This window comes from Triticum urartu, chromosome 3A (genome assembly GCF_056163025.1).
Source record: "Triticum urartu cultivar PI428250 chromosome 3A, HENAU_Tu73, whole genome shotgun sequence".
NCBI classification, from domain to species: domain Eukaryota; kingdom Viridiplantae; phylum Streptophyta; class Magnoliopsida; order Poales; family Poaceae; genus Triticum; species Triticum urartu.
This window is the reverse complement of record NC_141875.1, coordinates 612,381,187-612,408,195: the sequence shown is the minus strand read 5'-3', so window position 1 is coordinate 612,408,195 and position 27,009 is coordinate 612,381,187. Positions and strand designations below refer to the sequence as shown.

The 27,009-nt window shown below is 44.3% G+C and overlaps 2 protein-coding genes across 3 annotated transcripts; both read left to right on the top strand.

The window, feature by feature from the left end:
* Positions 1 to 4,055: 4,055 nt before the first annotated feature.
* On the top strand, positions 4,056 to 12,593 carry XRN3 (5'-3' exoribonuclease 3). 2 transcript variants are annotated; one of them, XM_048693809.2, is made up of 23 exons: positions 4,056 to 4,402; positions 4,992 to 5,094; positions 5,308 to 5,384; positions 5,510 to 5,701; positions 5,855 to 5,974; positions 6,073 to 6,135; positions 6,358 to 6,504; positions 6,607 to 6,771; positions 7,042 to 7,119; positions 7,237 to 7,323; positions 8,066 to 8,326; positions 8,416 to 8,511; positions 9,358 to 9,453; positions 9,657 to 9,727; positions 9,868 to 9,996; positions 10,080 to 10,156; positions 10,253 to 10,293; positions 10,368 to 10,442; positions 10,546 to 10,703; positions 10,947 to 11,051; positions 11,134 to 11,209; positions 11,311 to 11,414; positions 11,496 to 12,593. In XM_048693809.2, exons 1-23 carry the CDS (start codon positions 4,199 to 4,201, stop codon positions 12,133 to 12,135), a joined length of 3,165 nt encoding a protein of 1,054 aa, XP_048549766.1. In that variant the 5' UTR covers positions 4,056 to 4,198; the 3' UTR covers positions 12,136 to 12,593. The 2 variants fall into 2 exon arrangements, with proteins under 2 accessions (XP_048549766.1, XP_048549767.1); XM_048693810.2 differs by lacking the exon at positions 4,992 to 5,094 and having other exon boundaries at positions 4,269 to 4,402.
* Positions 12,594 to 15,519: 2,926 nt separating this feature from the next.
* On the top strand, positions 15,520 to 17,264 carry LOC147980795 (uncharacterized). The gene is made up of 2 exons (XM_087513581.1): positions 15,520 to 16,528; positions 16,663 to 17,264. The coding sequence occupies exons 1-2, from the start codon at positions 15,610 to 15,612 to the stop codon at positions 17,118 to 17,120; spliced, it is 1,377 nt and encodes a 458-aa protein (XP_087369707.1). The 5' UTR covers positions 15,520 to 15,609; the 3' UTR covers positions 17,121 to 17,264.
* Positions 17,265 to 27,009: the final 9,745 nt, after the last annotated feature.

Here is a 27,009-nt window from a genome sequence, read left to right as displayed (position 1 = left end):
CATGTTTGCGTGTATGATTAGTGTACGGTCAAATTGGGGGCGTCACACACGTGATATCCCATTGTCACCATAGATATCCACGACAAGACATACATCAAGTGTTCTCAAATCTTTAAAGACTCAATCCGATAATATAACTTCAAAGGGGAAACTCAATCCATTACAAGAGAGTAGAGGGGGGAAGAAACATCATAGGATCCAAATATAATAGCAAAGCTCGCGATACATCAAGATCGTATCACCTCAAGAACACGAGAGAGAGAGAGAGATCAAACACATAGCTACTGGTACATACCCTCAGCCCCGAGGGAGAACTATTCCCTCCTCGTCATGGAGAGCACCGGGATGATGAAGATGGCCACCGGAGAAGGATTCCCCCCTCCGGCAGGGTGTCGGAACGGGTCTAGATTGGCTTTCGGTGGCTATGGAGGCTTCTGGCAGCGGAACTCCCGATCTATTGCGCCCCCCGATGTTTTTAGGGTATATGGAGATATATAGGCGGAAGAAGTACATCAGGGGGGCACGAGGGGCTCACGAGGGTGGAGGGCGCGCCCAGGGGGTGGGCGCGCCCCCTGCCTCGTGACCTCCTCGCAGATCCCCCGACGTGCACTCCAAGTCTTTTGGGCTTCTTTCCTTCCAAAAATGAGTTCTGTGAAGTTTCAGGTCAATTGGACTCCGTTTGATTTTCCTTTTCTTCGAAACCCTAAAACAGGGTAAATAAGCAAAAAATGGCACTAGGCTCTGGGTTAATAGGTTAGTCCCAAAAATGATATAAAAGTGTATAATAAAGCCCATAAACATTCAAAACAGTAGATAATATAGCATGGAGCAATAAAAAATTATAGATACGTTGGAGACGTATCACATGGTGCCGACATGAGACATGGCCGCTGGCATGATCGGCCGCGGGCCTTTTTTAATTTAAAAGTTGAATGCGGACATGAAATGGGTCGACGCGTTGGGCGCATTGCCGTCCCAAATGCAAAACTGGGTGGACGCCGGGCGGGCGGCCGACCCAAACGGACAAAAAGCGGACAAATGCGCCGTCCGTTTGGGTTGCCCCATTGGAGTTGCTCTTATCAACTCTACTATCGTGTTGTGACCTCTTTTGCATTCAAGTGTCAAGTGAATTTATATACAACGTGTAATTGAAAAGATAGCAGGTACATTGAAAGCTTAATTGTGCGATTTCCCATAACGTTTCTTGGTAGGTAGCAGAAGTAGTGTAGATGATGTGATGGCTCAGCATAATCATCAAGGATGGGGAAGTTTTTGCATTACTGCTCACCTGCAAGCGTCGCCTAAACTGAGTTTTTAAACCTTGTGTTTGTCGCTAAACATTCATTAATCCTTTCTTCTCCGTGGGAACTGTACAAATATTAGCTAGACAATAATAGTCGGCGGTCGCTTGTCGATAGATAAATAGAGTAATAGTCAGCACTAGCCTGCCTCAGCATCGCACATCGTCAGGCTCCAGGTCCATGTGAGGGTCCGAAGAAGTCTGCTCTCCCCTCTAAGGTGCTTCACTGTAGGTCTTGGGCATTAGTCCTCTTTGGTACCACTTGCTCGAAAACCCCACATGATCTAGTGCTACAGTCCGCTCTGCCAGATCAGATTGAGGTGTTGCGAGCCTAGTTGGCGCGGGTGGGGAGTTTTCTAGAGTGAGCGGAAGCTACTATGAGTAGGCTCTCCCTTGTGTCGGCTATGTTGCAAACTACTCCGACGCCGCATCATCCTAGTGTGTCTGGTGTTGTCTCTACAGAATACGAGGGGGTAGAGCCATATGTTTGCTTCTCCCCTCATGTTGGAGTAATTCATCGTCGATGTCTGCCATGTCCCCTGTGTTGTCTAGCTTTGAGGGAGAGACCAATGTCGTGCTTGTGGCTCCTGTGCTAAAGATCATGCCCGAACTCTAAGAGCTATGCTTGAGCCCTACTTCACTTCTGTCACTGGGGCATTTGAAAGTCGACTCATCAGCAACCTTGTGTGAGGGTCATGATTCATCTTTGTCATGTGAGCAAGTGGAGGCGCCTATGTCCATCGTGTCGATGGTGTATGAGGTTGATGAGGTTCCGATGACCAATATGCTGGCGAAGGTGGTTGCGAATGAGGATGGCGCTTGTCTTGACGGTCCTGCCACACACTCACCTGAGTCCATCGAGCATATGGTTCACGTGGGTGAGATGTTCATTTGGGCGATGATGTTGTTGTGCCTGGAGTGTCGATGCCTCACCTCGGGGACTTATTTGGCATCAAACTTGTCGAATACCTTTAACTGTAATGCTAAATCCGAGAAAATGATTGGATGTCTCTTGAGGAAGAATGCATCGAGGGATAAACACAAAAAGGATGGCACTCACCCTCAATCTAACATCCGCCAAAAGAAATATAGCAATGGCAAAAAGGACGACATCAACGGGGAGATGCAAGTACTTCCACGATACAATTGTATAAACTACAACCGTGGGCTCAGATGTGTCCATTGTCTCTGTCGTTAGATTAGATTATTCTCAAGTTCTTGTGGACCGCTAGGGTTTGTTCGTACCGCTGTGACCCAAGTGTATGGGGGTGTAGTGGTTCCGTGTTGGATGTGTTTTTTGGGTGGTCATGTGGCTCTGTAGTTCGCATGAGTGGGCAAATTTGTGACAATTTTTGCTCGGTCTTCCGTTAATTGACCAGGCAATTCTTTTTTTCTTAATTAATGGATGAGGTAGAACTTTTGCCTCTGTTTCGACAAAATCTATGAACACACTGGGTATGGAATAAAATATGACATTCCACTTAACTAACCTGCCAACAACCATTGGGATCTTAGGTTTCATAATCCAGGAACAGAAAATCCCAGAAACACCTAGGGAAATTTGTTAAACGAGTCAGAACCAGTCTCGAGCACTTGGGTGTCAATGACCGCAACAAATTAAGAGCATAATTTGTCATCAACTTGAGCCCGATTAGAGTACAAACATTAGGGGGGAGAGGAGAAAGAAAACCTACAACAAAACCGAAAATGAAGGGGGTTAACTACCGGAGAAGCATAGCTCCTGGATGCCACTCGGCGTTGAAGTTGGTTTCCTTTTTTCTCTTTGTTTTTAGTATTTTTTTAAAAACAGGTTGTTGTCTTTTATGGAGCTAAACATTCAAAAACATATTAAAATTTTAAAACATATTTCAGAAAATTATTCAGTATGCATTTACATAAAAAAGTTCAGTGTATATATCAAAAGTACACTATATATAAAAAAATGTTCAGGGTGTATTATAAAAATGTTCATCATATAATTAGAAGAAGTTAAGACTGGTTGTAATGGAGAGTATCATATACTCGTATCATGCATATGATACCATCTCTGTAATGCATAGTATCATAAGTTAGTATCTAAGGTTGTCTTATTAATAGCCATGCATGACACAAAGTAATATAACATTTAATATGATACGGTATCATGATATGATACCACACCCTCTCTTTCCTCATTTAATTGTGTGCCACATCATCTAAAAAGTCTAATTGACATGCATGATACCATTTATGATACTCCCGTTACGACCAGCCTAATCGTATATTATGGCCAAAAAAAAATCTTCAAAGCATATACTCCCTCCGTTCCGAATTACTTGTCTTGAATTTATCTAGATACGTATGTATCTAGACTCATTTTAGTGCTAGATACCTTCGTACGTAGACAAATCTAAGACAAGTAATTTGGAATGGAGGAAGTAACTAAAAATGTCACGCCCGCAGGCGTCATACAGGAGCCAGCCAGATGTGGCCTTCCTGGGCCGGTTCGGCTGCAACGGGCTCAGCTTACTTACTACCTTCCCAATTTGACATGGCCGGCCCGCCCCGGCCCGGTGACACCGGAGTCAAACCTCTGACGCTGACGCGTGGGAGAACTCCAGAGAAGCCCTTCCCGCAAACGGCAAAAGAGCCCCCCTCCCCCTCGCCGGCCCCTTCTCTCGAGCAAAAGCATCCAACCTCGCAAGGTCCAGACCGCAAAACCGCCTCTCCTCGTGTCCCCACCTCAGATATTTCCACGCCGGGAACGGCATATACCGCCCCCGCCTCGTGCCATCTCCCTCCTTTTTTAGGGTTTCGCGCCTCACTCCTCTGCCCCTCTTTCCGCCCCGACCCCGTCCGCTCGTCCGTTTATAGGGTTAGGGTTCCGGCGAGCAGCTCTGCCTCCCGCCGCCGGCGGCCATGGGTGTCCCGGCGTTCTACCGCTGGCTCGCGGAGAAGTACCCGATGGTGGTGGTGGACGTGGTGGAGGAGGAGCCCGTGGAGATCGAGGGCGTCCAGGTCCCCGTCGACACCTCCAAGCCCAACCCCAACGGCCTCGAGTTCGACAACCTCTACCTCGACATGAACGGGATTATTCACCCCTGCTTCCACCCCGAGGACAGGGTACGTACGCTCGATTCCCCCCGCCCCCCTCCTCAATCTCGAGATGTGTTATTTTGATTTTGATTGGGCTGTTCGATTCGGTGATTCCGAGCGAGGAAGACCGCGCGTGGTTAGGTGTGGGATGGCCTGGCTGCGTAGATACGTGATAGATTTGTGCTTTGCTGATTGTTGTATGAGGAACTATGCAGTTGGGCCGAGGGGAATTAAGTTACCTGTAGAATGATAGTTGCAATTAAAAGGGAGCTCCTAAATTGTCCCCAAACCGTCCTGAGATGCCAGGAGGATTGCTGTAGTCCATCTATGCAAATTTGATGCTGCAGTTCTATGCTTAAATCATAGTCTTCTGTTTTCTGTCAAACTACATTGCAAATTAATTTCCTGGACAAGTGAATCTGCCAAGAAGATTCAAGTTTATTGTAGTTATTAGGAGGCCCTGCAGTTTGCAGACTGCACGCTGCTACTTTATCATCAAAATTTCTACTAAACATTTTATTTCCCCCTAACACGGACAATTCAACGTCTGCTTATTGCCCAATGTTATCAATACCAACTTCTGCGTTGACCGTGGTTCTCTCTTCTACTGCCACAGCCCTCGCCGACAACATTCGCTGAGGTTTTCCAGTGCATGTTTGATTACATAGATAGGCTCTTTATCATGGTTCGCCCTCGGAAGCTTATGTACATGGCCATTGGTACGCATTTCATCTCTTTGTCATGGAGGGAATTCCCTCGCTGATCTTTTCTGTTTGGCTGTTCTAATGTTGCTCAAACTGATGTAGTCATACTCTTCCTCTTCCCTGAACAATGGCAAAACATGTTAAGCTTCCGTTTGAACAACTTACTATTGTCTCTACTTACATTAAACACATTTTCTCCATTTTGTATTGTCCTACAACGGCTTACAGATGGTGTGGCTCCTCGTGCTAAGATGAACCAGCAGCGCTCTAGACGATTCAGAGCTGCAAAAGATGCTGCTGATGCGGTCAGTATTCTAGTGGAATTATCTTCTTATATTCAGTATAATCGTACAGTTGTATCTATTGTTATTTGTGGACATCCACAACCATTTATGATTGCACTCACTGGTTACTGTTGTCCTATGTCCAGGCTGAAGAGGAAGAAAAACTGCGTGAAGAGTTTGAGAGGGAAGGAAGAAAGCTTCCTCCAAAACTGCAATCACAAACATGTGATTCTAATGTTATTACTCCCGGCACAGAGTTTATGGCTGTTCTATCAGTTGCTTTGCAGTACTACATCCACCGCAGATTGAATTATGATCCTGGATGGAAACAAATTAAAGTAAGCATATCATTTTGCTAATTTGACATTTAGTGTTGGGATTTATATTTGTTAAATATGTTTGGTCATATTTCCTTATGGTTCAATAACACCATGGATTGGTATTAGAATGTATGTAGAAATAATATGTATCCTGATTACAATCTTTTGAAGGTTATTCTTTCTGATGCCAATGTTCCTGGTGAAGGGGAACATAAAATCATGTCCTATATTCGTGGCAATAGGAACCTTGATGGATTTAACCCAAATACCCGACATTGCCTGTACGGCCTGGTAAGTTCTGTTCCTGTATGCTTAATGCTCTATTTCTTGTTGGACAATATTTTATCTGTTTGTCTTGCTAATGTATAAATTTAATCTCACGAGTGCAGGATGCAGATCTGATCATGTTAGCTCTAGCAACACACGAAGTGCACTTCTCCATACTGAGAGAGGTTCTCTTCTCAGAATACAGAATTTACGCTTTCTGCCATATATACATGCCACAGCCTTGTGCTAAGAAAAAATGTTACATTTCTTTTGTATTTTCCTGTTGTCTATGTTGCTACTCTACTTAAAAAAATCAAGTTCTTTCGTTCAGAGCACTGCCTTTTCCTTGAACATTTTCTTCGATGTTTTGCCATGAAAGCTTATTTGCATACACTTTGTGTTTGCAGGTGGTTTTCACACCTGGACAGCAGGACAAATGCTTCTTGTGTGGTCAAGTTGGACATCTAGCAGCAAAGTGTGAAGGAAAGGCAAAACGGAAAGCTGGGGAGTTTGATGAGAAGGGTGATGAAATAGTACCAAAGAAACCTTACCAGGTAATGAGATCATTCTATTGCAACTTGTGATGTGATGCTATTCAGTGGACTTACCAACGGACTTACTTTCATTTGTGCTGCTCCACTTTTGTGCCTTCACAGTTCTTGAATATATGGACCCTGCGAGAGTACCTAGAATACGAGTTCCGAATGCCAAATCCAGCTTTCGAGACTGATATTGAACGCATCATTGATGATTTCATCTTCATGTGCTTTTTTGTTGGCAATGATTTTCTTCCACACATGCCGACACTAGAGATTCGTGAGGTTTGTTTTCTATTTTATAGTTCAAAAGGTTACTTTGCAGCTAGCAGCTATCAAGTTATGTAGTGTTACCAGTTACTCTCTCCGTAAACTAATATAAGAGCGTTTAGAATACTAAAATAGTGATCTAAACACTCTTATATTAGTTTACAGAGGGAGTACTAAAGTGGAGCTCTGTTTTTTCTTTGAAAGTTAGACAGGTTTCGTTTTCTGTTTGTAGTTCACTTTCTTAGATTATTGTCACATGATTTTAACTTCCATATCTGTCTGCAGGGAGCTATTAATTTGTTAATGGCTGTATACAAGAAGGAATTTCCTAATATGGGTGGCTATTTAACTGACGCTTGCACGGTATTCAAATTTCATTCATACATCATATTATCCAAGTGGTATCTTAGAAATTTATTTTATTTGAAATGATCCTCATGGGTATTTCAGCAGTAACACATTTTATCTTCATTGTTGTAGCCTGATCTGAATAGAGTCGAACACTTCATTCAAGCAGTTGGTTCATACGAGGATAAAATATTTCAGAAAAGAGCTCGTTTGCACCAGGTAGAGATGGCGTCTATCTTGATTTTGCTTCTCAATTACTTAGCTTCAACTGTATTTTTGTTATGAGCAATATCCTATATGACATTTCTTCTCTATGGATATCGAATGCTTTCTCATGTTGTCAAGTGGCAACTAATCTATCTTATAATTGTGTTACTTGTTCACAATAGTTAATATTCCCCATTTCTGTATCTTGGCTCCATATAGCTTGATGTGTCTGCTTTTGTAGTTAACTGTATTTTTGTTATGTAAGCTGGAATTTTTGTTAGATGCTTTGCATGCACAGTGAATATTATGGGTCATGAAATTTTACAGAATAAGAAAATATAGGGGTCTGCAATGGTCTTCTATCCATATTTGTGCTTGGAATTTGATATGTTATCATGAAATTTGCATTTGGCATAACACATTCACAAAGGTCAGGCAAAACATGCCTCCCCCATTCGTAGCCATTTCTCGAGTTGTGTACTCTGTAAGGGTCAGTTTGGTTGCTACCCTGGGTCCGTGGCTGAAAAAAAAAGGGTGCCTGGCATGTGCCTGAGTCGTTGATGTTTTCTGCCTGACCAGGCAAATCTGACATGTACTAAATCTCTTGGAACTCGACAATATAAGTAAACGACTCTTGACTGCAAATGTTTCCAGACCTACTTGTACATTTGATGCTCAGCCGTTATTAAGTTAGCAACTAGTAGTGGGTGCTTTCACTTACAGTTTACATTTTCAACGTTGCTGTCCTTTGTAGCGTCAAGCTGAAAGAATAAAACGTGATAAAGCCCAAGCAAAGCGAGGTGATGATCTGGATCCCCATGTAAGGGGTGATCTTATTGTACCTGTTGCACGTTTCCAAGGATCTCGCCTTGCCTCTGGGGCTGTGGCTTCACCATATGAACATAATGGACGTAGCACGGAAAAGGGCAGTCAAGCTAAGAAAGCACGTGTATCATCTTCAGATTCCAGCCTTTCTGCTGCTGTTGTTGAAGCTGAAATTAGCGTTGAAGCACAGGTACTTAACTTGATCTTGGTTGAGAAGGTGTTATATTTGTTTGAAGATATTTTTATGGTTTCATCTGAATCTTGCTGCAACTTCTACAGGCACGTGAAAACAAAGAAGACCTGAAGTCAATGCTTAAAGTTGCACTTCGTGATAAATCAGATCTTTTTAATTCTGAAAATCCCGAGGAGGACAAGGTATTTCTTGTATCTTTGGTTATCTGTGCAGAAATCTTCTGCTGCTTTTATCAGTTCATTGCAGTTCTAAGTTCAAGTTCAACAATGCTATGCATATTGTCATGACATTGTTGAGAACACCGGCCACTATATGTAGCCAATGTTAAGATTCCTTTACTTAGAGATCTTAGTGATAAGATAGGTTTAAATTACATTCCTAGTAGGGTGTGATTATATAAGTTAACATATTATTTACTTTAGGGGCAAGGCATGTCTTCCCTTTAAAACAATGAAACTATTAGTAGGTTTCTGTACAAGCCTCTGAGCATCTCAGGGATTAAGTCCTCCAGGTGGATTAAACAGAGTGAATGCCCTTTACTAGGTCCCTTTTCTTCAGACCTTTTACTATCCGTTTCATGTGACACTACATTATTGAAGATATTTGAGAGTATAGGTTGAATGAAAAGCACTCTTATGTATTTAGGATCCCTGCTGTGGGGGTCCCATCCCTTGTCTTCTGAACTTTTACTATGCTTGCACACAACACTAAGTTTTTGAGGATGTTTGGGCTTTGGGAATTGAAAGTACACTCCTATTTTGTGCTTCATGTGACACTACATTATTGAAGATATTTGAGAGTATAGGTTGAATGAAAAGCACACTTATGTATTTAGGATCCCTGCTGTGGGGGTCCCATCCCCTGTCTTCTGAACTTTTACTATGCTTGCACACAACACTAAGTTATTGAAGATGTTTGGGCTTTGGGAATTGAAAGTACACTCCTATTTTGTGGACCTTCTGAGACTATTTATATATTTTTAATGATTAAAAACTCAGGTGATAACATTATTTGTTAATAATATTCAGATAAAGCTTGGAGAACCAGGATGGAGAGAAAGGTATTATGAAGACAAGTTTGGGGCAAGAACACCTGAGCAAATTGAAGAAATACGTAGAGATGTTGTAAGTATCGTGGAAGTGCCTTTAATATACTGCATTCATGATTTAAAAATATATACTGCATTCATGATTCATTAGTGACACAATACCCTGTTGCCATTATTACTTTATTCATGATAGAAAATGTCACTTGATCATTTTTTGAAAAATACATTTCCCCTAATTCTGTATTATCTTCTTATATGATGTGCTCTATGCTCCTTCAGGTTCTCAAATATACTGAAGGTTTGTGTTGGGTAATGCACTACTATTATGAAGGTGTCTGCTCATGGCAATGGTAATTTAGCATGTTTTAGTTGGCCAAATATAAGACGTTACACTGTTTTGTTTGTTGCACAATTGCTGATAGGTTTTAATTGTTCCTCTACCCATCCCACTAATATCCGTTTCATTCTAATTTCTTCTTGCTATATGTAGGTTTTACCCTTATCACTATGCCCCTTTTGCTTCGGATTTAAAAGGTTTAGGCCAGCTTAATATAACTTTTGAACTTGGGTCACCATTCAAACCTTTCGATCAGCTTATGGGAGTTTTCCCAGCGGCGAGGTGAATATGCTAATATTTCCTTTCTTCGATCCTAGTACCTTGCTGTGGTGGATTATTTGATAGGTTGTTTCATTAAATTTCAGCTCACATGCACTCCCTGTACAGTATCGGCAATTGATGACCGATCCTAGTTCGCCAATAATTGACTTTTATCCGATTGGTATGCTTAATTTGCTAATATATAATCATGAATAGTATCAGATTCTCCTACAACCATAAGCCTATTCTAATCCGTTTTAACCTGTGTATGCTGCAGATTTTGAAGTAGATATGAATGGAAAGAGGTTTTCTTGGCAGGTACATTTATCTTAGTAAGTATACTTATATATACCATACACCTTCCATATTTAACTAAAATTTGTACTTTACAGGGGATAGCTAAGCTGCCCTTCATTGATGAAGCTAGGTTGCTGTCTGAGATTAAAAAAGTCGAGCATACTTTGACGGTATGAAAGTGTGGCATCTTTTATATTGTTTTATGGCATATATGTAATAGAAGATCTTGTTTTAACTTAAAAAGATTTTCCATATTTTCCTCGTCTTGTGTAGCCTGAAGAAGCAAGGCGAAACAGTACAATGTACAATATGCTTTTTGTGAATGGCGCACACCCAATTTCGCCTTATATCTACTCTCTCAGCAGCAAATTCGGACATCTGCCTGATAACGAGCGAAATGAAATTAAAGAGGAACTCAATCCCGAAGCTAGGTTAGCTAACCCTACCAGGATTCTTGATTGACTGCAGATAGTATATTTTGTTGTTCAAGTGGAGTGTTCCATGTCAACTGATTGGCCTTCTTACTTAGTTGTACTCAATGTGCTTTTTGCTGGGGCCTGTGGGCAAAAGTGAACATGAGTAGACTGCCATCTTGTAGTATAACAAATAAGCGTCTCTTATATGAGCTGCTATAACTATAACATTACTTAGCTGCTCTTGTTTATTTTGTGCAGTGGAGGAATGAATGGTTACATCTCACTTTGTGGTGGGGATCCAAGTCCGCCTGTCTTTAGATCTCCTGTGGATGGACTGGAGGATATTATGGACAATCAAGTGATGTAAGCTCATTTCCCCCCTGTATTATTGATATGATCTAGTGGCACTTGAATTAATAAAGATTATGACATTCGCCTTCCCTAGATGCTCAATTTACAAGCTTCCAGACCCTCATAAGCACATAGCACGTCCACCTCCTGGTGTTATCATACCCAAGAAGGTACATAACTGTTATTTTCGTGTAACATTGACATAGGTATATCATTCCACTTGGGAAGTGTTCACTGTTAACAAGCGTATGTTGTTTAATCTCCTCTTAAGATTGTTGAAGCTGGTGACCTGAAACCACCGCCTGTGCTGTGGCATGAAGACAATGGCAGGAGGCCTTATGACAATAACAGGAAGCATTGTGATAACAGCAGCAGGTAGTGTATGAGCCTTTTGCCCTATTTAGTCAATACTTGCTTCAACATTGCAAATCCTAACCTAGTTTTGAAATGGTTCAGGCAAAACCCTGCAGGATCGATACAGGGCCGCCAACTAGGGGAGGCTGCACACCGACTAGTTGCAAACAGCTTGAATGTTCGCGGTGGCGGACAATACCCCCCGGCTAGGCCATATCAAACTATAATGAATGGTATGCAGCATTATCCAAACGGAATGCCACCAAGGATGGAGCAGCCTGCTGGACGTTCTGGTTGGCATGTTCCTAGTGATAATCTACCCAATGGTCAGGCACCAGCCTATGCGCAGCCATCAGGTCATCAGTATACAAGAGATAATCGCGGAAGGCAACAACCATATGCGAGAGACAGCCACAGTGATTCAAGAGGAGCAGGCCGGCATCCATCTGGATACCATCAGAATAGTAGCAACGCATATTCATCACATACTGCTCCTCCGTCATCGGGTTTTGGACGATATGGGCAACCCCCCTCGTATGCTGGGGGCTATGCTGCTGGGGTCTACCAGCCTGCACCATATGCAGGAGCCCAACAGTGGCAGCAGCAACCACCTCATAGTTCCTATTCTGGAGGTGGGGCGCCTGCTGCTAGACCTAATTCACGACCGCAGCAGTCACAGAACCGCTACAGCAACTTAGATAGGACTTCAAACAGGAGACCACCAGGTCAGGGCCGCTACTAGGCTCACCTCCTCTTTGGTTCTAGCCCTGGCTTTGCTGTCACTCCTTACTAGAACTTACCTTGACTTAAATCAGGCATAGGAATAGACACAGCATTTGCAAAGTCTGGTGATCTTCAAGCTTCTTGATCGTGGTATAAAAATTACCTAGGGGGAAGTGTTGTATACTATAAATTATTGCCATATCACCAGATACTGGAGTAGACACATCCAATTTGCAAATTCTGGTGATCTCCAATGCTCCAAGACAGCAGCAGAAGCAGCAGCAAAGATTGTAAGGGGCGTGTTGTACACTAGCATTTATTTTCAGACCACCAGATGTTGGTGGCTGATTTCTGTTATTTCATTTTGGGCGTGATATACAAGTTATCTGCTGTTGGGAGGATGTTAACAAGTTTTTGTATTGTAAAGATGATGTATGTATCTGGATTCATTCAATTTTGATGATGGATAATTAGATATATGCGTAAGAAATCCCATTTTTCTGTTCATAGATTGGCTATAGTGGTTGCTATTGGCATGTTATTACCACGAACATGCTGTTTGTCCCGTTGGTTTACTCCAGAACTTCCACTCTAGACGGGAGATTCTCCCAATGGCTCTGAGTAACAACATCCGTGGAGTGTGCGTGGGCCTTTGTGGCGGCTTGGATCTTGCATCAAGGGAAGTGAGGAGAAAAGTCGTTGCATATAATTTTGGTGAAATTAGTGCAACCTTTTTAATCCAGTTATACAATCTTGACACAGTTTTCGCACTTCAATATACAGTTGCATAGTTCTACCTCCACCTGAATTCAAAACTGAGTTTTAGCTGGTGATTAGGATATGTAAACACCGGGGATTTAGCATTAGTTCTCACGAAATGCAGAGTTAACAACACTAGTGCACACAAAGAAAACAAATCTTCACATCTCATAACAACATATTACTGGTGAGATTAGCAATGTGTTTTTAACAATCTGAATTCCCACTTCAGCTTTGGATCACAGGAAAATTCAATCTCTGAATGCTCTCAATGATACATGTTTTGTATCAACAGGGAGCAATGCATTTAGCAGTGTAACAAATTCGTGACAAGATTTACCAGAAACTGTCACTAATTTCTTAGGATCAAGGACTAATCAGAGCTTATAAACACATTACATTGATTTTCTAAAATCTCTGAATATTAGGCAAGTAAAAAAGAGTACTCACAAATTCGTTGATCCATCACCAGAATAATTACTCGCCATTAACATGGATCTGCACCCACACAAATTTCCACAAAAGCGAATGCATTGTTTTCATCAGCATAACTTCTGAATCTGCATATGAATCCCCGCAAAGGAAAGAATCTGCATATGGAAAACCTCCCAAATATATGAAAAAACATTACTAAAATCAATACATGAATAATTCTAAGTTTCAGGGCTTAAAAAATGATTAATTCATCATGCACAGAAAAAATACACAAGATTTTGTTCGTTTTGAGCAATGCTAGGAACAACACTTTTTTTTTGGGGGGGGGGGGGGGGGGGGGGGGAAGAATTTGTAAAAACACACCATGTAGATTAATCAGTGGTAGACGTAAAGTCTATTTGTTCGTTATGACACGCTCACCTGCAGGTTGTCTCAAAGCGGACCGGCCTAGGGGGCATCTAGCAGTTTTCATTTCTAGTTCAGGTTTTTCTGATCCCCCCCCCCCCCCCCCCCCCCCCAACAAAAAAAGTTCAGGTTTTTCTGTGATTTTCAACGGGTTTCCTGGGTTGGTTTTCATCAATTTTCCAAGTTTCTTTCTTCCTATTACTTTTCCTTTTCTGTGTTTCTACCTTTATTTTCTAGTTTTTCTACTTTCGCTTTTCGCACTTCCTTTTTATATGTGCATTTCTGAAAATGATAGAGTTTAAAAAAACAACATGATTTTATTTCTAAAATGTGCAATCAATTTTAGAAAATCCCACAAATTTCTGAGCGTGTGAATACTTTTTAAATTATACTAACAATTGTTAAAACACAAATGAGACACTTTCCAAAATTATATGGACATTTATTTAAACTCGTGCGAACACGTTTTGAAAGTGCACGAACATAGCAAAAATAACACGTGAACACTTTGTTGAAAGTTACATGAACACGTTTCTAAATACGCGGACACTTTCTAAATTTTGCATGAACAATTTTTTAAAAACTTGCTCGAGCTCCTTTTCAATGTACATAAGATCTTGATAATATAGTAGTAAGTTTATAAAATGACATGATTTTTGTTTTTAAGCTCCTGACCACTTTATTTTTTTTACAGGAACACATTAAAAAAACATGTGAACGCTTTTTAAAGCACATGAACATGTAAAGCCTCCTAACTGGCCGTTGAAAGGATGCGAGGATGGCCATCCGATCCACCTATCCACATGCGTGACCTCCCTTGCAACAAAAGCGATGTTGCAGAAACATTTATAATAATAGCCGTCCGATCTATCGTCCCGGCCAGTCGAGAACCTTTGCAACAACTACCTTATTGCGCTTAGGGGGTTTGAAACAAAGACCTTGTTGCAAAGGTCCGCCGAGACAACACGCCACACGCCGCCGCTCGCCAGAGTTGCCGCTCCTCCTCCGCCTTAGCCCGGCGAGCAGCTGCCAGCTCCACTCCAACACAACGACGACCTTTCACGCCAGGCGCTCCTTCATCGTTTTCTGCAACTGGAGCTATGTTTTTGAAACATGCCTCATGTTGCAAAGTCTCACCACTCACTCTCTAACATGAGGCACTCCTCCGACGCTTTCTGCAACTCGGACCATGTTTCTAAAACCAGACATTTTTGCTGAAAAAAAACCCATCTTCATCGAACCATTTTAAATCTTTGTGAAACAAGACGTCTATTGTGGAAACTTTTTGAAACAAGATCCCTGTTGCAGGAAAAAGAATCTTCGCCATCAAATCATTTTTTTCTCATTCTAAAACTAGTCCTATGTTAAGGAAATCTAATGAAACACGACCTTTGTTACAAAAAAAAACTTGTCGCGGGACTGACTTGTGGCCAACGTGGGCGCTCGATCATGATTGATCCGACGGCTAAGCAAGCGGCGGACGCTGTGCTTGCATCTGCCGACTGAAGGGCAGTGTTTTCCTAAAAATAAAGGTGTCATCTCATTTATCTCCAAAATGTGTCCCGCATCTTACCTAAAAAGAAAAAAGAAACGAAAATAATAAAAAATCAAAACAAGTGGAAAAGATGCAGTCGCGCCGTCGCGCGCGCTGGATGCGAGCTGCCGCAAAGTTGGTCCCGACCCATATGGCGTGCGCTCTATCCGGCTCGCTAACGCGCCCGTGGTAGAATACCTATCGACGGTTCGACACGAACCGGCGGAGCAAACCCTCGGTCGCACCGCACCGCCGAGCGCAAAACCCCGGCCTGCCCGCGTCACTCACCTCACCTCACCTCCCATTGCGGAAGGGGAGGAGCACGGGCACCGCGCCTGGGCGCGCGCGGACACGGGCGCCATGAGGCGAGCCCTCCTAACCCTAATCCACCGCTACTACCTCGACGCGCTCTCGCGGCTCCCCGCCGCCGACCTCCGGACCGCCCTGGCGCGCGGCCTCCTCGCCGCCGGCCACTGCTACGGGCCCCTCCACCCCGTCCACAACATCCTCCTCAGCTCCCTCTGGTACGCCGCCGCCTCCCCCCTCGGCCCCTCCGTCGACGTGATCGGCGGCGACGGCCTCGCCCGCGCCTGCCGCCGCTCCCTCGACGGGCTGCTGGCCTGCCTCCGCCGCCTCTGCCCGTCCCTCTCCGCCGGCGACGCGCTGTGGCACCTTCTGTGCGCCGACGCCGACCTCTCCGTCGCCGTCGCCCTGGCGAACCGGACCAGCAGGTCCAGCGCACGGGCCGCAATGCGGCCTCAGGCCCGTGGCGCCTTTCAGGTGGCCGCCGAGGCAGCGCGGCACCCCGACCCTGCGGCCCTTGCGCTGTTCCTGGCGTCCGTGTTGCCCGCCGTCGAGCATGACATCGCCTCCTTGCTGCGTGTTAAGCACACGCTTTCACCTATGGACATCAAGCAGCTCTCCCGTGCACTCGTGTCTCCCCTCCTGGTCCCGGCGCCTGTAATGCTCAGCCCACGGCACATAGACAGCGCAGAAGAGGCAGTGCTCGAGGTTGTGGCAGCGGCATTGCATTGGCACAAACTGGAATCAGGGCAGCACTTTGTTCTGCACTCTGTTTGTGGTGTGAATCTGCTACGTAAAGAGGGATTAGACAACTGTTTTCACATCAATTTCTTGGCCTGTCGTAAGATCTCTGGTTCTGGTTCTGTCGTGTCAGGCGCCCCAATGCTATTCTTCGCTGAAGCAGTTGCTCCAGCTTCACCCTGTGATGAAAGCAATATCCACTTGTGTGTTCTGGTTGATCCATCAACCGAGATTGGTATGTCACCAGTTCTACATTTTTCATATCATAGAAATTCACATGTCCAAATACCTGCATGAATTATTTGCCGCGTCTCAAGATACATATTATTCTTGTTGAGCAATTCCCTAAATTGTTTCTTGTAAACGCAGGTAGTTGCCGTGCTTGTGGGATGAACAACAAAATGATTGTGCACCCGACTTGTCATGAATATCTTGGTGGCCGGGACTTTCAACTGGATGAAGTCGAGTGTTTATCTGGTGCTGAAAGTGACAGTGAGGCAGGTTGGCGCCCTATGGCAGAGGAGGTAGTTTCCCCTGCCATGGCCTCTATTTCCTCCTGGGAGGAGGAGGCGTCTGCAGCGCTCCGGAAGAGACCGGATTCTCGCACACTGCGGAGGAGGATCCTTGGCCTGATCCGCTGCTACTACCTCGACGCCATCTCCCGTCTGCCCACCGAAGATCTCTGGACCACCCTCTCACGTGGCCTCCTCATCGCCGGTCACTGCTACGGCCCTCTACACCCTGTCCACAACATCATCGTCAATTCCGTCTGGTACTCTGCTGCTTTTCCCATTCGCTCCAGTGACCGGATAGACCTTCATCAGTAACTGTACCATGCGCCGCCTTGTTCAGTGCTCGCTTGATGGATTGGTTGCCTCACTTCGCCATCTCTGTCCTGGCCTCTCCGATGACGATGCCCTTTGGCACCTCAGTCTCTCCCGCGCCGACCTCCGTGCCCCTGTTGCCTCCGCGCGCGGTGCTGCCCTGTCGTCGTTCCGTCTGACGGCATTGGAGCTGGAAGCCGCCTTTCAAGCGGCTGACAAGGCAGCACGGCATCTGAAACCTGCGGCCCTTGCGCTCTTCGCTTCTTCCGTTGTGCTTTCTGTGGAACGTGACGCTGTCTCACTGCTCAACAACAAGCGTACGCTTTCCTCGGCTGACATTCTGCGCCTCTCCACCATGTTGCTGCCTTCCCCACTACCAGATGAGCTGCCACACCCTCCTCTTGAAGAGCGGTTCACGGCGGCCTTTAAACTCATCACTAGAAGGAGGAACTTTCTCATAAGATGGTACAAACGATGGGTGGAATTAGCGGATGCAGCGTTGTGCAAGTATGCCCAGCAAACTGCGGCACATTATCAGCTTCATGTCATCTATGGCATTGGTTCCGTGCACTATGAGTTCAATATGGATCAGTCTTTCCATATTAGTTTTATGGCGTGGCCGAAGGATCCTAACTGTGCTAGAGAAGCTCCTGTGTTTTTCTTTGCTGAAGCACTTCCGTCTGGCTCCGACTTTTGTGAAGAGGACATCACCTTGTGCTGTACAGTACAGCCATCACCAAGTGAAGTTGGTATGCTCTTGACATTCAATCATTTTTTTCTTTTCAGTACTGAAATTATTTAGTGCTACTCATGACATCTGATCATCTCATGGTTGGTTCTTTTGTCGTATTTGAAACAAAACTAAGAGTCTTATGACTTCATTCACTAGTTTGTTGGGGGTTTGTCTGCCTGGGGCATACATGATAGATAAATTGAAATCGTCTATTAACCGCAGCAGCAAATGTGTTGCCTGAATGTTGCGTTTAAACTTCCAGATCAGTCGTTGCCTTTGGCCTAGCAGACATACTCTTGATATGTTGGCATGTTTTTGCCTTTCCATATTCCTTCAGTGAATCATCTTTCTGATCCTCTGCATCTGCAAAAATGCAGATAGGTGCCATGGATGTCTTACCGGGAACTTCCAAATTGACCACCCGGATGAATCTGAGAACTTTTCTGGTGGGCAGTACTACACTTTGGATGCCGATGGAACAGTCAAAGACCTGGATTGCCCCATCAAAAGTGATGCTGACTTCAGGTGTTTCGATCCTGTCAGAGACATTGGTTTCGTGGAGTACCTGGATCAAGAGTTAACCAGTTACATATCCTCTTGGCCCTCCAGACGCGTTCGTCGTTTTTACAGAGAAAACATCGATCAAGCTATCTTGGACTACTGCAGCGGAATTATGTGATCTGTTATGTGAGTGGTGTTGTTCTTGGCCTGCACCGTCGTCATGTATACATGTTTTCAAACTGAGAGACGCTGACAATGCGTCGCTTGCCGGTTGTGCCATTTTATGCTATTCAAATTTTGTTTTTGCCACTCTAGATTTTGCCAATTTTTCTTATGCCACTCTAGATTTTGACATTTCAATTTTGCCACTCTTAGCTTTTGACAATTATCACAATTGCCATTCCGTGGCAAAACCAAAATAAATTAGAGTGGCAATTGCGATACATTGTCAAAAGCTAGAGTGGCAAAAGTGAAACAAAATTAATTTGTTTTTGCCACATAATGGCAATTGTGATATTTGTTAAAAGCTAAGAGTGGCAAACCTGAAATGTCAAAATATAGAGTGGCATAAGGAAAATTGGCAAAATCTAGAGTGGCAAAAACAAAAATTTTCCTGAATGGTGTTGCTACTAATAGATGTAGAAAACAATCAGGTGTAGCACTTTAGTAGCACCCAGTTCTGCTTTTTTGTCATGTTCAAGCTCGCCCAGGCACTTGAGCAAACGTGGTGCCATAGCAAATCCCTCCCGTGGTCACCCCTTTCTGCATCCTAACCTATGGTTTAGTACGTGTCCTTAGGATGGAAAGAATGATAGCTTGTTCTGAGGATTGGGTAGTGGCATGCATTTGTGCAGCAGCCCCACACATATACTCCCTCTGTTCACAAATATAAGGTGTTCTAACTTTTTTGTGAATCAGATGTGTATATATACGTTTGTGTGTTTGTTCATGCATTTTGGTTCGTATGTAATCCATATTAAAATATCCAAAACATACTCCCTCCGTTCCAAAATAAGTGGCGTGGTTTTAGTTCCACGACACTTATTTTGGAACGGAGGGAGTATTTGTGAATGGAAGGAGTACTATATATATTTGTAAAGCACCAGTGTTTGTTATAAACAGCCTAACTCTTGATGGTTCGTTGGTTGTACAAAGAGGTTACGGATTCAGGGTTAACGACACCTATGGGATCACAGGGAATCCCTAGCTACTACGGTTAGTGGGGCGCGGGGTTGTGAAAAGAGCGGGTTTAGAGGATCAACGCGCGCGCGGGGTGGGGGGGTGGGGGGTGGTGGGGGGTGGTGGTGGTCATGGATATACCCCACGATATGACCCGGCCGGACTGCGACTCACTGGTGACCCGCCCTGACTTGGCGACTCACTAAGTGACCCGCCCGGATCTCTGCACTCACTGATGACCCAGCCGGCGGATCAGAGAAGCGACAAGTCCCAGTGGCCCAACAGGCGGTTCATGGAAGGCCGGCTTAAGATGAAAGGCATAAAGAATATTCTTCTACAAAGAAGCAAGACTAGGACTCCACTTGTAATAGAGTAATCCTAATCCTAATAGGAGTAGTCATGTAAGCCGCCCCTTCAACATATATAAGCAGGGGCAGGGCACCCCAAGAGGGACATGTTTTTACAAGTTAGATTTAGACAGACAACTCAATATCTCTCGAGATAGAGCACCCTTATAATCGTGACCATCATCATCAATATCAATGAAGCAGGATGTAGGCTTTTACCTCTATCGTGAGGGGCCAAACCTGGGTAAAACCTCGCGTCGCTCGTCCTATTCAACCCCTCTCAAGCTACCACATAGATGCGTTGGCCTCTCGACTAAGTCCTGACACTAAGGACATCTGTCATGACAATTCCACGACAGGGGGGGGGGGAGTTTATCCAGGTTCGGGCCGCAAGTGATGCATAATACCCTAACACTACTACGGGTTTTGAGGCTATCAGCAGCGCGGGCAGCCGCGCTACCAATACGGTGCTACAACTAACTGTTAGTAGTAGCGCGGTTTGTACCCGCGCTGCTACTATTGACTATATCAGCAACACTTTTCCAGAACACACTACTATTAGTTAGTTGTAGCGCTTTCCTAGCCCCGCGCTACTGCTATGTGTTTCATCATTCCCCCCCGCTTCCTACCCAGTTTCAGTTTCAATAAACTGTAATTTCCAGATACTAGGTACTACTAGATATCAATTTCATAAAGCATTATAGGTACTAGGTAGTACTACCTCCGTTCCAAATTACTCGTCGTGGTTTTGAACTAAAACCACGACGAGTAATTTGGAACAGAAGGAGTACTAGATAACAATTTCATATATAGTCAACATGCATCCTCAAGCAGTACAAGGTGATATCGATGACGATCATCATATATAGTTCTAGATGATATCAACGACGATCATCATATATAGTTCTACATGATATCGACGACGATCATCATATGTAGTTTTAGATGATATAGCCACACACACATATGTAGTTCTAGATGATATCAACGACGATCATCATCCTGAAGCTTGGGCGGTGGGTGTTCCTGATAGTAATTAGGATGGCTTGTCCAACACGAAGATTCTTGCCAATGAGGAATCTCTTCCACCCAACCGAGTTTAAGTGTGTGCGATTGTCTGTGTCCATGCGGTAAGTACAGGTGGTGACGGAGCCCCTTGCGGTAAGGCGTAGTCCAGCTGAGCCTTCTTCATCAGGCTCGATACCACAACTCACAGATAGGTTCTTTGACAATTTCTGAATAACAAAAACATATCAATTAATAAATAGCCTCGCACATACTCTTGCAAATATATTTCTATTAAGTATATATTTCTACACTATCAAAAGACACAATACTACGCATTTGTACTAATTAAGCATGAATTCTACTAATAAGTATATATGGATTATCTACACTATTAATAGTTCCTTGGATTCTACACTAACTAGACGATGCCCCGCACGTTGTTGCGGGAATGTTTGCAATATTTCAATGAGATTCTGATTATATGGAACATGAATTCTTGAAACAATAGTTTCTGAAAGTATATAAGAATTAAATGTAAATAGCATAATAAAATGGAATTTTACATGCATGCATGTTGTAGTGGATTTTTAATATGCATAGTTGCATGTTGAGGCGGGCCTTTTCTTATGCATGTTGAATGATGAGGTGGCATGCTTGCATGTTGAGAGAAATATCTTAGTGGGGGCTAGCTATTTAGATATTCTACACTAATAAGCATGTGATCAGACTCTACACTAAAGCATATCATCGACTAGATTCCACAAAGCATATCATTGGACTCTACACTAAGCATATCATCGGATTCACTAAGCATATCATTGGATAATTTGCATTTGTAAGTATAACAATAAAGCATATATATATCATCAAATTACTACAATCAGTATAACATATCATTTCATGCCGATCGACCATGGTACTTGTCAGACGGGTCACGAATGGCACCCCGACAAAGTCATCACGTGGCAAAATTATGTCCCATAGGTTGCACACCTCCTCCTCGCTCAGCCTCATTCTTCGAGCTATGATGGCTTCATGAAGTGGGTTCTCATCATCTTCATCGAGTGGGTCCTCATTATCTTCATAATCTTCGTCATCTTCATCATTTTCATCATCTTCATCATCTTCATCATCTTCCACCAGGTTGAGATAAATGACAGCCAGCTTGAATCTTTCTGCTTTGAAGGAGAAGCCGATCAACTCATCACCAGCAAGACGCATGCGGGCGAGGAAACGGGCCCATCCATCTCCTCCAATCTGCGACATATTGCGTCCTTTCTCGACCTCCATAGTGTACGGCCCCCCAGGAGCCTCAAATGTCACAGTGTCTCTTGTCAGCTTGTTGAATTTCAGCCTCACATTGCATGGGACAATCTATGTAAAAAAAGTAAAATGACACAATGCAGTAATGCCAACACTAAAAATAAAATAGTTGTTACATTTCATCTAATTTCTTACCGCCGCATGATGAAAACTCGGCTGGAAGTAGATGTCGAACAGCTTGCCAGTTGCAAGGCTGTTGGTGCACCTTGACTTGCACAGTCGACATGGTGGTGGTGGTGGCGCCGCCATTTTCCTAAAGCAATATGAGCAAAGGATTAACGATCCACTTCACAGGAAATAAAAACAGTAGCATGTGATATTTTTGGTTCTTCTTCAGTTATATTTTCATAGTGGAACCCGATCCCAAAAAGTAAACAACAAGCTCTCAATTAAGTTACTAACACCTTCTATAATAGAACCAACAGCTAGCAGGCCAATGCCAAACCAGCCAACAAGACTCACAGACAATAAGTTCTCAATTAGCTTACTAACACCTTCTAGAATATCTCTAGATGAAGAGATTCTTCCGTGAGGAGCAATTTCAGGGGCACCTATTGCCACTAGTGCAGAACCGGGCAATAGCACCGGTTCGTAAGACCCTTTAGTGTCGGTTTGGTAACCGGCGCTAAAGTGTAGGCACTAAAGGCCCCCCTTTAGTACCGGTTCAGCACGAACTGGTGCTAAAGGGCAACCACGTGGCACGAGCCAGCTTCGGGGGCAGGGAATCCTTTAGTACCGGTTGGTGTCACCAACCGGTATTAAAAGATTGGGGGGGGGGGGGTTTGGGTTTATGATTTATTTTTCATTTAATTTTGTGTTTTCCATTTAATTCTTTTTCGTTTGCTGGTATTTTACGATACTACATATTGTACACGTTATGCATATATATATAAATAGAATTTCTAGTAGAACCGATCATAAGGCTAGTCATAGTGGGAGTAACTTAGCTAGTAACATAGCGCACTTCAAAAATAATTCTGCACACATATATACACACATGTATATATATATATATATACAATTTCTCCTAATTGGTGCCTTCGGAGCCAGTGGAATTAGCCTAATTGGTGCCTTCGGAGCACGATAACAATTGGAAGTGGTTCATGGGGGCGGTAGCGGGTAATAATATTCTCCTTTAGGATCTATGACCTGGTCGAGCAAAAATCCCGCTATTTCCTCTTGAATTGCTTGTATGCGCTCCGTTGGTAGGAGCTGCTCCCGCACCTCTTTGAACTGTTAAGAAGGAGATCAATATGCATGTGTATTAGTTATGTGACTAGATATCGATAATGGTGTAAAAATTGTGAATAGTGTTCTGACAAACGTACCCACTCATGTCTTTGAGATTTGCTCCTTTCGGACGCCATCATGCGAATGTTCTCGCAAACGTAGTATGCACACAGATTATTCCTCGGCGCCTGCTTCCGGGCCTTTACGAGAATGGAATTTGATCAGATAATAATTAATCAAGCATGATAATTAAAGAGATGGCAGCTAGCTAGTGCTACTTAATTACTTACCTGGGGTCGATACCATTTTAGATCTTGTTTCCATGGGCCTGGAGTGGCCCTGATGAACTTTGCCCAAGCCCTGCCCGCCGACAAAGAAAATGAATAAATGGGTTATTAAATAGTTGTTATCAGGAAATGACGAACTAATTAAATAGGCCGAGATATAGTTAATAATGATTGAAATTACCTGTTGACTATCCTCTTCACGATGGTGTAGTCACTTGCTTTCTTAAGTAGTGAGTCTAGCACTTCAACTGTTCCTTCATCAACTTTAATGATTAACAAGATCCAGTGAAATCTGCATGCACACACGTTTGCATGTCTTAATTAAGCGGGCATATGTAAGCAAAAACATGTAGCTAGCTAGTAGGCAAAAACATAATTTGTAGTACAAGACAGTGCGACTCACTCGAAGTTGTAAGGAAGTAGTATATCTTCATTGTATTTGAGGCGCTTGAAGAACTGTAGCATGCTTTCCTCTACACTTTTTTCGTGATATGGATCTAATTTCCATGTGTATTCATTAATGGTATTTGGGTCAACGAACCCAATGCCATAGCATCCACCTTTTTTCATTTCATAAATCTTCATCCTGCATAATACCACAGAAAAGAATATAGTGAGGATAATTATAGGTAATGATTGATCAAAATGATCACTACAACTAGCTTGAGACTTAAATTACGGAAAGAAATCACTTACAGACAATAGCAACTGACGATAGATTTGTCGAGTGCGTCTTGATTGTATAGCTGAAACAGTTCTGAATACTCAACGGCCAGAGCTTTCTCATGGTAGTAATGGTCCTCCTTGACATTCACCATGAGGGACTCTCGATTGGAAATCTTGGTAATGTCCATGTACCATTGATGCAATTCATACATTCTCGTTGGGAGGTTCTTGACCTCGTCTGGCTCGACCAAAGGTTGGCCCCGGACATATTTCCGTTTTATTTCCTCCTCTCTAGTCGGAGACATGGGCTCGATATCGAGGAGTTGTCCAATAGTGATCCCGATCGCTTCAGCCTGCGCAATATGCTCCTCGATTATTACCACATCGCCCACCCCGAGAACATTAACGGTTTGCCCACAATAATATTGGGCGCACCTACTCTCATGTGTTGTTGGCACAACAAGCGGGGGGATTGATTGCGCCGCCTGTTCTCCCAACTGGGGAACGGTTTTACCGCTCTTTTTGCCAGCTGATTTGCTCGAGCTCGAGCTCGCCTCTTTCTGTAGACGTGCTCGATTTAACTTCTTGATGTGGCGCTCATAGTCTGTGTCAACAGGCTTGGGAGCTGGTGCTCTAGCCATACGAATGAAGTGGTTAATCTTTTCCACAGGCACTTTCTCCCTTGGCGGCGATGGCGGTTTCGGTGCAAAATGGGCTTCCACCTCGGCCTTCGATATGGCTACGTTTTCCTCCTCGGACTTGTCATAAGGCCTCTGCGGAAGAGGCGCGAGGCTTGGACCATATTGAAATCGCTTGCCTCCGCCTGTACCTCCAGTACTACCTCGACTTGTACCGCTATGAACCATAGCTGAGGCGGCTCTCTTCCGTGATTGCTGAGGCGGCGAAGACGGCTGATGTGGCTGAGTTGGAGGAGGAGGAGTGGCCTGAAGCTGTGCCGGACTTGGAGGAGGAGTGGCCTGATGCTTTGCCTGACTTGGAGGAGGAGGAGTGGCCTGAAGCTGTGCCGGACTTGGAGGAGGAGTGGCCTGACGCGTTGGTGGACTTGGAGGAGCGGGAGTCTGCTGACTCGGTGGCGGACTTCGACGAGGAGTCGGATGACGCGGTGTCGGTGGCCTTCGAAAGATGATGCAATCCTTTCTCCATAGGATGATATGATGGTTGGCCTCTCCCAGTGTGTGCTCATCGTCACCTCCAGGAATGTCAAGCTCTAGCCCCGAATATTGGTCCACCACCTCATCAACCAAGACACGAGCACAACCCGCTGGAATCGGGTTGCAATGGAAGGTTGCCTCGGGGAGATTTGTAAAAGCAAGGGCGTCTGCCACCTTCATGGATATGTTCTTCATTTTGAAGTGTAGCTCGTAGTTAGTGTTCTCCATGATGTCATCCACTGGGTAGCTATCCAGCAATGCGTCACCCGGGGCGGAACCCACGCTGCTTCTTGGCATGGATGGGACAGTGCTATCCAATGGTGGATCATCCGCTAGCTGCTGAGACCCCCTTTGCTGGCTAAGTGAGTCGATCTGCTCCTGCTGCCGCTGGAATTTGACTGCCAAGTCTGCGTGCGCTGATTCTAGGCCTTGAAGGCATTCATAGTCTAGCTTCCTCTGCTCCTCCTCCATCTTCCTCTCCTTCTCCTCCGCAATCTTCTTTCTCGCACGGGTTCTGTAGTCGGCGTTCCAGTCCGAAAACCCCTCATACCACGGCATAGCGCCCATGCCTCATGTTCTTCCCGGGTGTTCAGGATTTCCCAGGGCACGCGTAAGCTCGTCGTTCTCTCTGTTGGGCTCGAACACCCCCGATCGAGCCTCTTCTATTGCAACAAGTAGCTTATCTTCGGCTCCGTCCAGACATGCCTTCTTCGAAAATTTGCCTGTCTTCGGGTCCAACTCCCCCCCATGCGCATAGAACCAAGTCCTGCACCTGGGGGGCCAGCTCAATGTTTCTGGAGTGACACCTGCATCCAGCATCTCTTTCTCAGACTTATCCCACTTAGGCATTCCCACCGCATAGCCACCTGGCCCCAACTTATGGAACTTATCCTTTTTTGCGGCATTGGCCTTGTTTATTCTCGACCGTTCCTTAGATAATTCTGAATCCTTGAATTTCACGAAATCGTCCCAATGAGCACTTTGCTTCTCTAGTGTTCCCTCGAATACTGGAGTCTTCCTTCCTCCCTTGACGTACTTGGCCCATTCACGAATCTTGTGGTTCTTGAATGCAACCGCCATCTTCCTAAGAGCAGCGTCCTTGACTTTCTCCACATCTGCATCTGTGAAATGATCTGGTAGGGTGAAATGTTCCATGAGCGTTTCCCAAAGCAGAAGTTTTTGTCTATCGTCGACAAAAGTAACTCCTGGACGTGGCTTTGCTGGCTCTCTCCATTCTTGAAGGGAGATCGGGAGTTGGTCCTTCACAAGAACTCCGCACTGACGAATGAACTTGTCCGCAATCTTCTTAGGCGCTAATGGTTCGCCATTAGGTTTGATGGCCTCGATATTGTACTTTACGCCTTCCTTCAACTTTTTGTTCGGGCCTCGTTTCCTGTTGCCTGAAGATTTGCTTGATCCGGATGGCTGAAAGAAGAAAGATCGATT